The 14,413-nt window shown below is 42.7% G+C and overlaps 1 protein-coding gene across 1 annotated transcript in view; it reads right to left on the bottom strand.

Moving 5' to 3' along the window:
• Positions 1-14,413, bottom strand: part of Slc2a13 (solute carrier family 2 member 13) — a 280,523-nt gene that overhangs the window by 198,715 nt on the left and 67,395 nt on the right. The window contains exon 3 of the mRNA XM_051160231.1: positions 9,546-9,754. Within this exon, the coding sequence (XP_051016188.1) occupies positions 9,546-9,754 (209 nt within the window). The remainder of the gene's footprint in view (positions 1-9,545; positions 9,755-14,413) is intronic.

Below are 14,413 nucleotides of genomic sequence, written 5' to 3' on the forward strand. Positions count from 1 at the left end.
CTTCCTTTCTCTTTCGCCCTTTCATCTTTTATTTTCGAGGAACAGTGATAATAGCTGACACTGAAAAAGATCTGGACTTCTTCAGGTAGCACAGAAGCAGCAGATTGTGGCACTGAGGCCTGGTGGCAACAGCAACAGTTCAGCACTCTTTATGATGCTGTCTAGCCTGTACATACTAGACCATCTTTAAAGGACACAGCAATGTAAGTCATCTTGAGTATGTATGTATACATGCATATGTATGTATGCATGTATGTATGTATGCATGCATGTATATAGGATAGGTGATAGATGGATGATAGATAAATGATAGATAGAATAGATATATAATTCATAAAGCAGACTACTAGCTGCACCTAATGGATTCAAGCTAACCTGCAAACAAATTGGCCTGAAGCAGAACTCCTTTGAAATGCCTGCCCTCTGGGGATCGCTTCTTCTTTGGTTTAAATGCAGACAATTTAACAGCTATGTGCCCCTCACAAATGAACTGGCGTGTGGATGGAGGTTGACACTAAGCTCCTTCAGCATGGAATTTTCTTCTGGAACGATTTAGATTTACATACAATATAGCAAGAAGACAGAAACATGCAGCCCTTACGAGTCACCCATGCTCACACTGAAACACTCTGGACTTTGGTACAAACAAAGAGAAGTGGTTAGAAAGCCCATGGCCATCAGAAAGGTTTCCTTTCACAAGTGTGCAGGTGGAAAAATCTCTGCTGCTCTTCATCCCACATTACAGGGAGTCAATGTCATTTCAATGTAAAATTAAGAACTATTCCATTCTTCATAAGGATTTAAAAGCTCTTAGGGGTTTGGAAAAATCAGTGCAGTATTTATTTAACCAACACTGAGTGAAACGGCTTCTGTAATCAGTCATCTTGACTAGGAAAACCAGCTGCTGGAGCTCCATGCACTGCCCAGGGTCCTTCAGTGGCAGGAGACCAGTGGCCTTCTGTTTCAGTGTGTGCTTTACCATGACGGGTGCATATAGCAGCCAAGGGGCTCTGATAACTCAGAAAAATTTACAAGCACTTTTAGAGTTTTAGAACTGTCATCACTACTAATGTGTACAAAGCCATGGGTCATCTTCCTAAGAAACTGCCAACCTTTGCTTCAATTTTATGTATTGTGTGCAACCTACGACCTTTTGGAGTCAGACTGCTTTCCCCTCAGGGCAGTAGATGACAACTGCAAGAAGAAGCCTCGTCAGTGCAAGGTCATCATTCAGGGTTGCATTTTTAAAGAAGCCACCGAAGAATTTCTGTCAAGCTACGATATTGGTCCTTCCTGCAAATACTTCTCTGCAAAATATGATTTGCAAAAGTGGCCATGCACAAACATCAATTCACTGAAAGAGAAAATGATTTGCAGGAAGACTTATGACCTAACTGCAAAATTACTAGAGAAGGAGGGCAAAAGCAGAGAGAGAGAGAGAAAGAGAGAGAGAGAGAGAGAGAGAGAGAGAGAGAGAGAGAGAGAGAGAGAGATGCAGCTGTCTGCTCCTGACATGAATGATATCAGGACCCCAAAGAGCTGGAGAGAAATCAAGATGAACTCATGGCAAGATGCTGAGTAAATGTCCCTTCACACCACACTCTTCCTTTCTAGGCTAGAGACTAAACTTCCACCAAAACCAAAGCACACACCCAGCATTGGACCACTTTCAGTGAGTCCACAAACTGGTATCAAAATCTTGCTGGCCTGAATGCTTAGGGGTAAACTGGACAGAGTGTCTCCTAATTGCTTGCTACAGCAACTAGGTGAGCCTGCACAGTCTATCAACCTGGAATAGTGGCCCCGAAGGGTTCCTTCTCATGTACACTGATATTAAGGTTTTGGTTCAGTGATACAGGGTTTAGGTAGCCTATGTGATGCTTTGAGTTCTCTCTCCAGCAATGTAAACAAATAAACAAATAAACAGAATAAATAAACAAATGTGGAGATAAAATTATTAAATATATAAAATAAACATATTAAGCTAATATATTTACTCATATTAATGGATGGTTTAGTGTTCAAAATATAAGGCTAATTTTCTGGCTCTTATTCTTCTATTTAGTAAGTTGATTTTGGAAGTATTTAGGATCTAGGTGAGCTATATAATCGAAGTTGTAAAAGAAAGGTCATATATTTAAATATGGGGAAGTTATTTTATATACTGAAGACTGACCTATGTCACAAGTGATTCCGCTGGGCTATAAAGGTGAATTATCTCCTGCCTGAACGTCTCCAGTGGCTGTCTACCTTGCCTCCCTCCTGTCCAGTACTAAAGCTGCCGTGACAGCCACCTTGCTCCACTCCAGTGGCCTTTCACGGCTTCCTACAATAGTGTGCTCATCACACCCCTTGTTCCACCTCTGATCCCACTTTGATACCCAGTATCTCAGTCTGTGTGGAACAGTGAGTGGAGAGATGGTCTCCCCTCTGAGAACCTCCATAAGCCCCAGTGGCTCCTGCATAAGAGCGTAGGACCAACTGTGGCCACAGAATGGCACTGGCAGCCTCTGCATTCCTTTCACCACCTCGCAGGAATACACCTCTTATCCTCTAGTGAAGGACATGGACATGCAATTTAGGAAGCCATGGGACGCATGGGAAATGGCGGCAGGCAGCATTCAACACTCAACAGTCTTCCTTGAGACTGTCAAGATGATTCAGGAGGTGAAGGCATGTGCCGCCAAGCTTGGCAGCCCGAGTTTGATGCCTGGGAACAGGTTAGAAGAGGAGAACTGATTCTTATTTCTCGTCACTCCCACCCACGCAAACACACACACATACACACACACACACACACACACACACACACACACACAAACATACAAATAAATAAATATATAAATGTATTTTTTGAAAGGTTGCCTCCCAAGGATTCTTATCTCTTGTTGACTGATTACATTTTCCTTGTTATGGGAGAATGGTATTGGCTTATAAACTAAAGTCCCAGACACACTTTGACTTTCTTTTCTTTCTTTTTTAACACTTATTTTTTAATCAAATAAAATGTATTAGTGAATGAAAAAAGGGTTGTGACTTAATGTAGATTTCTAAATCTAAAGACACAAGTAAAACTTCATGTAAGCTTCTCTCACCCAGCTTTATTTTAACTGCATAGGATGACTATGAATGGGATAGTGGTGCAAGAAAATGAAAGAGAAATATATTTGTCTTCTACAAGTTATATCTTAAAGCACTACTTTGTATATCACACATGTGTTTATTAGAATATTAATCTATCTTATCTGAAAAATATAGCAGTCATGACTGAAAATAAAATTGTCTTTGGCATCTCCCCTTTCTTCTGCTGACTAATTTTTATTCTGCCAGAATGTGCTTTACAGGCTAGTAAGGAAGGTATGGTATCAGTGATCTTACTCAACTGGAAATCATATACACTCTGTAAAGGACAAGAATCCCACTCACGCCTAGTGATGAAGTCACACCCTATTTCCAACACCCCATAAACACAGTGGCCCACACAGGGAAGTTCAACTCTTCAAGTCATGTCTTGGATGCACAGACAGAGATGAAGACCTCAGAAACAAAGCCGTTTAACAGGTATAGTTTCTACTTAGAAAAATGAATTCCAAACATCTCACAGAAAGTTATACTGCAAAGTAGAATTAAACCTTCTGTTAATTTCTAAAGCCATACTGATGAATTAAAATAAAATGTGAACTTACCATAGATGCGCTTTGCCTACCTTCCGTTAACTTTGAAGCTAAGTGAAATAGCCTGCTGACGACTACTTGAAACAATTGACTCAGTCTCCCTGAAACTCCTGTCTCAGTTATGAATTTAACTCATGGCTTGCTACACATTGTGCAGTAAAATAAACTAGGAAAGCAAAGATCTGAGAGATGTGCAACTGAAAGGATGGGATAATCCCTGGCAATTGACTTGATTTAGATTCTAAAAGCAGTTATCCCACTGCTACCAAGTTGGAGTGAATGCAAGGCAATCTGGGAGAGGGCCAAAGTCAGACCCTCCTAGAGCATCATTTACACTTTAGAACTACCATGAATCTGGCTCATTTAGTGATGCAGCTGCCCAGAGCACTCTCTTCTTCAAACGCACACCTTTGGAGGCTCGCCCCAGCCATCTGACCTAACAGCCGTTCAGGGCCTCTGTAACTGTTTTAGTAGAGTGTTTACTTCCCATAAACAATTACATAGTTTGTAGTTATCACTTGACTCAACAGGAGACATAGACAATGATCTCGTCTGTTCTGTCGGCTGCTACCCCTGCACCTCCCCTGTCACTCATTTAAGCCTTCTGAATGAAAGCCAGCTCCACAGCGTCTTTAGAATGAACAGAAAGCGTTCTGCATTGACTTCAGAAACTGTAAGAAATTCTAGTCTTAGAACTCTCGGGATCCAACCTTCTGTTATATACTTCAAAAGAGCATGAGGTTCACTGTCTTTCCCAAAGAACGTTTAGTACAAGTTTAGGATGGGTCCAGGAGTAGCCTTCCGTCTTCCTGTTTCCCCCTCCAAGTGGCTTCCCAAACTGCCCTGTTGGTTCCTCTAATCTTGAGCTTTCTGGCTTCTACAGGATGCGGTAGCACTATTGAACATATGTGGAAAACCTGCTCTACTTCTTCTGCCTTTTCTGCTGTCATCTTGCCAAATATAATGGAGGACCGACCTACAACAGTGAGCTCTGTGAAGGAAGTTGACTTGTTCTTTCATATGGAGGAGAGAGGGGACTCGGCTACAACCCCCTCCCGTTCCACAGTGGCTTAGAAGCACAAGCCAGCCGACGACACAGTGCAGCAAATTCTGTATTCACAATATTTATGTGGGTTCTTTTAAAAAAGATTTTATTAATTCTTTTGTGAACTTCACATCATGTACCCCAATCCCACTCATCTCCCTGGCTTTTTGTTCCCATTTTTGTCCTTGCAACCTCGCCCTTCAAAGGAAAAAAAATCTCACTGTGGAAGTTGTGGCATGTGACAGTGTGTTCTGCAGTACGCCCTTTTGTCCACAGTTCTTTACTTGCAAATGTTCATTGCAATGAGTAACTGTTCTGGCTTGTAGGCCTCTGGCTTCTGCTCCACCATCAATACTGGATCCTCACAGGGACTCCTCTTGAGTCCCTCATGGAGATCCTGCAGCTTTGGATCTGTAGAATTGGCCCCTTCGTGCACTCCAGCAACTCACAGATAGGGTAGATGTTGGGATGGGCCAACTGAAAGCCCTGGATTTGGACCTGGGTGGTAGCTGAGCTAGTCAGCCAACCAGCTCTTCCACATGCACACACTCACAAGGGTGAGCTCTTCAGCACTGCCCCAGCTGGCTCACCCAGTGCTGTAGCCATCAAGTGGCAGAGCAAACTCTCAGGCTCTCATGTGCTTGGGGCCTTGGGGCCAGCTCTGTTGTGCTGTCTATATGAGTTGCAGGGCCTACTCTCCTGAGTGTTGCAGCCTGTGAGGGGTAGAGCCTGCTCTTCCACTCTCATCACCCCAGGGCCTGTTCTCCCACCTGCCATAGGTGGCAAGGAGCTGGAGGGACATCTCTTCCTTACCCATGCCATGACAGGGCATGTAACTGGTAAGGCCAGATCTACCACACTCGCTCTCGCAACCCTTCATGCAGGGCCAGCTCCATTGTGCTTTCTGGGCAAAGCGTAGGACCCACTCTCCCCAGCAGTGCAGCTGATGAGTATCCAGCTCTCCTACTCTCATGTCCTAGGAGCTAGTTCCCCAACAGTGCCCAAAGGATGGGTCCAGTTCTGCACAGGTCTCAGACATCAAATGCCCCTAGGAAGCAGCCCAGATCATGGACAGCTGCCTGGCCTTTGGTAGTAACAGAACCACCACCACCGTCCTCCCTATGCCCCTGCACTGCACTGCTGCTTCAGGGCCATGGACCCAGACACGGACTCAGACATGGCAGCATGAGACAGAACCTCACCAACGGCCCTAGCTAGCATCACCAACTACTCACATCAGGCTGTTCTCACTACCCTCAAGTCTGCAGTTCCACCTCTCTTCACTGAACACACATCCATCTTCCCACTTTCTACACTTACTTTCTCATCTTAGTATCACCTGGGGCCTCTGAGTGTCCAGGGTCATCTCAAGGCATGCCATGGCATTGTGGCACTAGGCAGGGGTTGTCTCAGGTGTGGTCTTCCCTCTTGGGTTGGGTGAGGTCAATATTCATGTGTTTTAACCAGAGAAAATGCCTTCTTTTCTGGTCCCATCACATATCCGCAAAAATGAGTGAATGTGATGAACAGTACCTATACATACTTTTATCAAAGAAGTTACACTTTGATTTGGGGAAGTTTTTTCTTGAGGGACTGACTATTGGAAACCCAAGCCAGCACTTCTGTATGCTACATACATGATTGTCCCTTGTGCTAGAACAATGGCTCTTGGTCTTCCTAATACTGTGACCCTTTAGTAGAGTTCCTCCTGCTGTGGTGACCCTCAACCATAAAATTATTTTTGTTAGCTGTAATTTTTCTCCTATTATGAATCATCATAATGCAACTATCAGTTATCCAGGCTATCTGACAACCCCAGTGAAAGGATCCTTCACCCCCCAAAGGGACTGTGGCTCACAGGTTGAGAACTACGGAGCTATAAGCCTAGCCTAAAGCAGCAGTTCTCAGTCTGCGGGTCTCTGCTACCACAAAACACATATTTCTGACAGTCTTAGGAGCTGAGGCATCACTCAGTGGCAAAATTCCAGTTATGAAGTAGCAACAGAAATAAATTTATGGTTGGGATTTCTAAGACCATTGGAAATACCTGTTTTCCAATGATAACAAGCCACACATTGAGAAACACTGGCTTGAAGATTAGGCTTAAACTCATGACGAAGACTATTAATAGAAAGTATTAATAGAAAGATAATGTGAAATCAAACCTAAATATAATTAAGCTACCGTGTAAAGTAAACTTACATATCCAACAAAACATTTCTCTTTATAAAAATTAATCTCATCATTTTCCTAATCTTCGAGAACATCTGATTTGTTTCAGGGATTGCCAAGGTTTGTCCTCCAGCAGGCTGTACCCTAAAACACACAGTTTCCACTCGTGAAGTCGTCGTTCACGCTTCACCTCCCTAGCTTCCATGAACAGATGAAGAGGGCCATGTTCTAACACACTGCTGAACCATCTCTGTGCCAAGGCACTTTTACTCCATTCAAGTGAGCTGTTCTTTCTGCTGTGCATCTCGTCTTTTCCTCTTGAATATGAAGAGACAGAGGGCCAAGTATCTGTTAACTCTCTGAATTAGTATCCACTTCGCAAGCACAGTGACTTCGTCTTGTGCCTAGACATTTCAGCACTGCCGCGAAGTTTGCCATGCTCAAGTTCCTTTTCATTTTTTAACTAATACAAGAAAACATCCATTGTCGATACTCAGGGGTTACCTGTGATGCTTCAGTGCAAATTCCCTGCATAGTGCTAAGATGGGGGCAAACCTTGTCTCTTCACATTGACTAGCTTTATCTCGTTTTGGAGGTGAGTCTCCATGTTGTCCAGGATGGTCTTGAATTCCTGGGTTCGACAATCTACTTGTCTTAACCTTTCTAGTGGTTCAGAACTGCAGACATTACCACCAGATCCAGCCTGCCTAGTTCTCAACCACACAAGCAAAGCTGCAGTACTGATAATCTACCTCTCTGCACCTATCCCATAATGCTCCTTGACCTGAACTTTTAAAAACAAACATGGCATGAACTTTTAAATTAAACAAGGTGACAGTGTGCCACAAACTATAAAACCAGAAACCGGCTGATTGCATTACTTCCAAAGTTTGTAAGATTCAATCATGAAATAAGCCTCAGTATATTATATTAGAGTTTTTTTTTTAATCTGTCCAAGTATTTATCTAAAGCAAGAATGAGAAATAGAAAATATTTTATCTATTCCATCCAAAATGATGTCCTTGTTGGCTACTAAAAAAAAGTCAGTGATAAAAATGGAAGCCCATATAGATGACTGTAATCAGAGATGACATGCAAGCCTCTACAGAATCTATTTGGTTAGAAATCCCCAGAAATCATGAAACATAATTAGTGTGCACTGTCATCAACTGCACTGCTCAAGGAGACATATTTGTAAGCAGTCAAAATGAAGCTCTGTGCAAGTTGGGCAATGGGGGTACATACCCACATTCCCACCACACAGGAGGTACGGGCAGGAAGATCCAGAGTTCTCAAGGTCAGCAGAACGAGCAAGTTCAAGGATATCCCAGGCTACGTAGTGATTTCTAGGCCACCGTGGGCCATGGACTGCATGAAACCCTGTCTTAACAAAACAAAACAGGACTAAATTTTTTTTTTCAAGACAGGGTCTCTCTGTGTAGCCTTGGCTGTCCTGGACTCGCTTTGTAAACCAGGCTGGCCTCGAACTCACAGTGATCTGCCAGCCTCTACCTCCCGAGAGTGCTGGGATTAAAGGCATGCGCCACCACGCCTGGCTTCAGGACTGAATTTTTTAAAAAAGGATTTATGCTTACTAGTTTATAGTAAAAAAAAAAAAGTTCAGCAGCATTCTTGCCTCTACATGAGTTTGTATTAGTTAATAAATGCAAAAATTCTACACAGCATTTAATTAAACAGCCCTAATATTCTGAGTCTTCCACTCCAATCACACATGATTAGAACATAGGTTTCAAGAGTACTGATTATTACAAAAGCAACTCATATTGAATTTGAGGTACTACAGGGGGAATTCAGACTAGAGAAAAAAGTTATTTGTAATTTAAGTAGATTTAAATTTTTCTTTTCGTGACAGGGTTTCTCTGTGTAGCCTTGGCTGTCCTGGACTCACAGAGATCTGCCTGCCTCTGGCTTCCGGAGTGCTGGTACTAAAGGCGGGTGCTACCACGCCCAGCTTAAGTAGATATTTTTAAATAGTCCTTTAAAAAAATGAACACAATGTTGAACCCAGTTAAAGGACGTAATTTTGTGGAGGGGAAGTCTCCCTGTTTTGCATCAAGGTGTTTCTTTAGAGACACCAACATTGTCAGATACACAGTAGATGCTTGACGTCAATGTAATCCACTGTATAAGCAAAGTGTTCAGAAACATCTCATAGTAGTTGGGACTCTGGTCTGCAAGAAGGTTGTGGCAGTAGGGTGACTGTGCCTCACACACATACTAAGATAAGTAACATCACACTTATCTTCCCACAATGCCTCACTCCTGCCAGTGCACATCGGATGCTGTGTGAAGGACATAATCTTCTGTTCTATTGAAATTGGCAACAAAAGGTTTTGAAGAGAGCCAACACTGTGTTTGACAAAACCCAACACCTTCACGGGGGTGTCTGTCTTTTTCTCAGGAATGAAAAATAACTTGTGTCCCCTCCATGAACTACCAATTCATGCAGGATGAAATCAAATTTGAGACACTTCAAATACAAATCTGAAAACAGTGACTCGAGCATGTTAATTGTTATCTCTGGAAAATGCACATCAATTGTCTATTACATTACTTTTCAAGCTCAACATATTTCTTCTTCTTTTGTTATATGTGTAAAGCCACGCTAACCTTGCAGTGGGAGGTGCACATACCTGCGCTGACTTCCTTTTCCTCCTCCTCGATGCTGTTCCTGATGCTGTCATACTCTTCATCAATAGTTTGGTTGCCACGCATCTGAGACAAAATCCTGCGGGCCTTCTGAGTCTGCCCTTTCTGAATAAGCCAGCGAGGACTTTCAGGCAGAAAAAGAAAACCAAGAAACTGTATAACGGCTGGAATGGCAGCAAGTCCCAACATGTACCTGCAATAAGAAATACATTGAGACTGTGAAACTGTTCCAGCACTGGGTGCGTATTCACTGTGGAGTTTAACAGCGCTAAGTACACACTTGCCATGGAGTCTAGCTGCTGCACGGAGTGCACACCATCCAATGCAGAATCTAAACTCATGGAGTGTGCATTTCGCAGAACGTATCAGCACAAAGTGTACATTCGTTAGTAAGAGTTTAAAAACATTGAGTGTGCACACTGCCCAGAGTCTGACAGCAATGAGAACACACAACAGAGTCTCACAGCACTGAGTCCACACTTACACAGAATTTAACAGCAGAATCTACAATCATTCATGAGTATAAAAGCACCAAGTATGCACACTGCCCAGAGACTGTCAGCATTGAGTCCACACTCACCAGAGAATCTCAAATAACTGAGTTCCCACTAACTCACCAGAACATGTGAACATGAGTGTGCACTCCCCAGACTCTAACAGCGATGAGTATACACACTCCCCAGAGTCTAACAGCGGTGAGTACACACTTACCACTCCCTAGAGTCTAACAGCAACGAATCCACATTCACAGCAGATCCTACCAGCACTGTGTACACACCATAGAATCTAACAGCACGCACAGTCATTCAGCATAGTGTCTAAAAACACTTTGTGTACTCCCAAAGCTCTGGGTGCACACTTACCAGAGAATATAACAGCATTGAGTGCACACTCATTCACCACACTATAAAAAGACTGTACACCCTACAGAGCCTACAGGACTGAGTACACACTCACTAGAGTTTATCAGCAGCGAGTGCACACACACCACAGAGCGTATGAGCACTGAGTACACACTACAATGTTTACCAGCAATGACTACACACTTCCTTCCCACAGGCTAAAACCACTTAGCCCTCCCTAAAGTCAAGCAACACTCCCCACCAAGCCTCAGAGCACTGAGTGGAACCTCACCACAGGATTTGGTGTTTGTATATATAGTAGGTAACTGATCAGATTTTATTCACTAGAAGCAAAACGTTATATTTTATGCTGTGCTGAAATTAAAAATGAGAAAAACCAATACTTCTTTCTCTCATATAAATGATAATTGTACGGCAGACAAATGCCAGGATGATATTCCCATATTCTGAATATATCGTGCAAAGCTCTCTCCATATCTAATGTGTCTAATGCTGATACACACAACAGAGGTACGGTGTGCAACTCCTTTTGTCTCATAGTGACACAACTTCCATGCGTACGTTCCAAGGCAAGTGAAAATGGAGCTGCTATGGTCTCTGTAAGTACGACGGGACCTCCTGAAGGCTCACATGCTAACGGCTTCTTTGCCAGCCCATGTTGCTAATGGAAGAGGGTAAAACCTCTAAGAAGTGGGGGCTAGTGAGAGAAAGTTTGGTGACTGGGGCAGTCTCTGAAAGGTGATATTGGGACTCCAGATCTTTCCTCTCTCCTTTGGCCTCCTAGCACTCATGAGGTGATCAATTACCTCCACATTGAACTGCTGTATTGATGTCCTGCCTTGACACAAAAACCTTGAGCCAAAATAACCCTTTAGTCCTGATGAGTGAGTCAAATATCTCTGATACGCTGTTGTGGCAGAAGCACAGAGCTAACAGGGGACTAAAAGATTAATCTGACATGAGCAATACTTCTTATGAGACTAAGTGCCTGTAATGGCTTCTTTTGTGTTTTGTTAACAGTCCTTTTTCTTTTTTTTAACCTTGTTGTCTAAAATGTGGTCCTGCTATATGGAGCCCATATTGGCCTACAACTTGTGGTCTCCTTCCTTGTCTCAAGTTATTTTTTTCTATTAATAGCCATTTCTGTTCTTTGAATAATTACTTTTTTAAAAAGTATTTTCCCTGTTTCATCTTTGCCACGAAGCATCAGTAATGGCTCATAGTAGAGAAGACAGAGGCAGAAACAAGTAACTGTAAGTGGATACCCTGATTTGATGTGCTTTGCAAAGCTAGTCTACTTTTTAAGTTACGCTAACCTGCAGTAAAGCAATGTAAAGGCTCTCACAGATAGGTCTCGTGACGGAAGTCAACTAATTTCGAAACAACTGGGTCTCGATTGTAAAAAAAAAAAGAGAGAGAGAGAGAGAGAGCAACACTATAATTGAGATTGGGACATTAAAAATATGACTTGCTATAAACTACACAATAAACATATAAGAAGAATGAGGAAAAGCAAGATGCAGAGAGAGAACATAGTATTTATGAGTGAGTGATGGAATGGATGATCTACCCTCCGCAGCCTACGTTGTGTGGTCATGCTAGCACTTAATGCTTGTTTTTTAATCACAAGTTAAGTATGCTTCTGAGCCCGAATGTCTGTCCTTGAGTCTTAGTTTTCACTCTTGCTCACCAGCAGAACACCCAGTGAAGCACCTCGCACATGGATGGCACTAGTGAACATTTTACACAACGAATGAACAACAGCCGTGCACAGAATCCTTTTGTGTTACCACACAGGGAGTAAGTGTGCTCAGACTCATGTAGCAATTTCTCAGGCAGCAAGTCCTCCAGATCATTTGCTGTGAGGGCTTACTTGACCAGGAACCTTCCCGAAGAAACCACTGTCACTCTAGATATGAGCAGATCCTCTCTCTCTCAAGCAAGGGTCTTCAGGAAAGAACTAGTGAGATCAAGTCACATCAGTATAATTTTTAGATACTTCACTTTAAAATGTGAATGTCAACAAGAATTTAGGGGAATTGTTGGGCTAGAGGTGTAGTTCAGAGCACTCACATAGGAAGACCTTGGGTTCAATTCCTTAGCAAAAACCACCACCACCACCAACAACAAAATAAATGGTTATCCTATATTATCCATTGTTTTTCTAAAAAACATATTTTATTAAATATATTGGATTAAAAAATAAAAAATATTCTTCCTGTGTATGAAAGCTTTCCTGTTTCACATTCTGTCTTTTGATTGGCTAAAGTGCCATGAAAAGAAATATAGAAACTTCATCATTTTCAGACACAAAAAATGGACACATAATTCTCTGTACGTTGCTCCTTGCTACTAAAAACCTAAGGATAGCATTTTTATAAATTAAAAAAAAAAAAGGGAAGAAAACAAAGAGAAGAAAAAGAGAAATGTTAACATAACATGAACCCATGCACATGTGGGCTCCAGAAGCCAGAAGGCTTTAGGCCCAGAGCCCTTGAGCCTGAGAGCCTAGGTCTAAAACTCCTAAGCCTGCACAGCAGTAGAGAGAAAGAACTGAAGCCTCTGCCAGTCTTTCTCTTTGCAAAGACTAGTCCAGAAAACTAAAAGTACTGTACGCACTGATACTGGACCCTTGATTCTTAAAAGTAAAAGAAGGGGGTTGTTGAGTCTACTTTAATTATCACCACTGATAATATATATTCTAAGAGAAGAAAATCCATAGCTTTATAGAAACCCACTGCACAGAGTGGGTGAGTACCTGTGCCATATAAACATCCAGAACAGAGTAAATCCTACTTCGTCGTATGGCTTTGTTAACTGTCCCCCTAAAAGTGCATCTACACCTTGGTCAGCATCTGGTTGTGCTCCTGGTGATGATGAAACTTTCAAGAGGTGAAGAAGTTCTGGAGGCGTGGCTGGAGGACCTTACATGTTAGGTCCAGGAGGTGTGCCCTTGCAAGGGCTGCTTCCTGTCTGTGTCCTTCTCAGCTGCGATGAGGCCCTCATCTGTCTCTGTCATGTGCTACTACACAGTTCCCACCATCACTTTATGTCCCACTCTATGCCAAAGAGCAAAAGGTTCAGCCCGTGATGACCTGAGGCTGCCAAAACCATGTCTTCTTTGAAGTTAACTATCTCAAGCATCTTGTTAACATAACTGAAGACCAGTGGACAAAGTTCAGGTTCAGGTACACTAACCACAAAACACCCTGGTCAGGCTACTTAGCAACACAGAGCAGTGTCACTTCCCTAGCACTACCGGTCACTGTAGGTGACAAGCATCTCCTAGTTCAAGTAACAGAGAGGATGCTCAGTAAAAGTATTTCACCTTCTTGGGACGCCTAACCTTGTGAGCAGTCCACACATAGATCTGTCATGTCTGAACAGCTCCCAAGTCTCCAGAAGGTAGAACTATCCAATATCTTTCTCTAGGAGAAAATGATCCTTTTAAGAGATACGGATACCAGTAAAATAGGAAGGATTGCTGTTGTACTGATGAAAAATTCAGCCTAAGAAAAAGCAACAGCATGCCACTGATGAAGCTAAACTGTGTCAGAGGATGTCAGCCTCCCAAAGCCACAGAAACCAGGAACCAGATGAATGACAAGAAGCCCTGAGAAAAACCAAGGTAGGCGCCCCAAGCGACCAGGGGACCTCATTATGATTAGGTAAAGCCAGGGCTCTGAGTCCTGGATTCACATGTGAATCTCCCAGGGGGCAGTTTCAATATACCAGTGTCTAAGCCCCGCCTTCCCCAGGGGTTGTGATTAATTGGTCTGGGCTCTGAGCCCAAAGAATTCTATTTCATTAAAAGCTCTCCGGGTGGTACTAATGTGCACTTGAGGCCAAGAACCACAGATCTAAACATTAAAAAAAAAAAAAATCCCAGTGGTACAAATGAACAACAAACACCCAAGATCTCCAGGAAAAGCCATTTATCTTTTGGAGGTAAAAAGGTACAAAAGACTGATAAGGGAATTAACAGATTG

The sequence above is a fragment of the Acomys russatus genome, chromosome 17 (assembly GCF_903995435.1).
Source record: "Acomys russatus chromosome 17, mAcoRus1.1, whole genome shotgun sequence".
In the NCBI taxonomy this organism is placed as follows: Eukaryota; Metazoa; Chordata; class Mammalia; order Rodentia; family Muridae; genus Acomys; species Acomys russatus.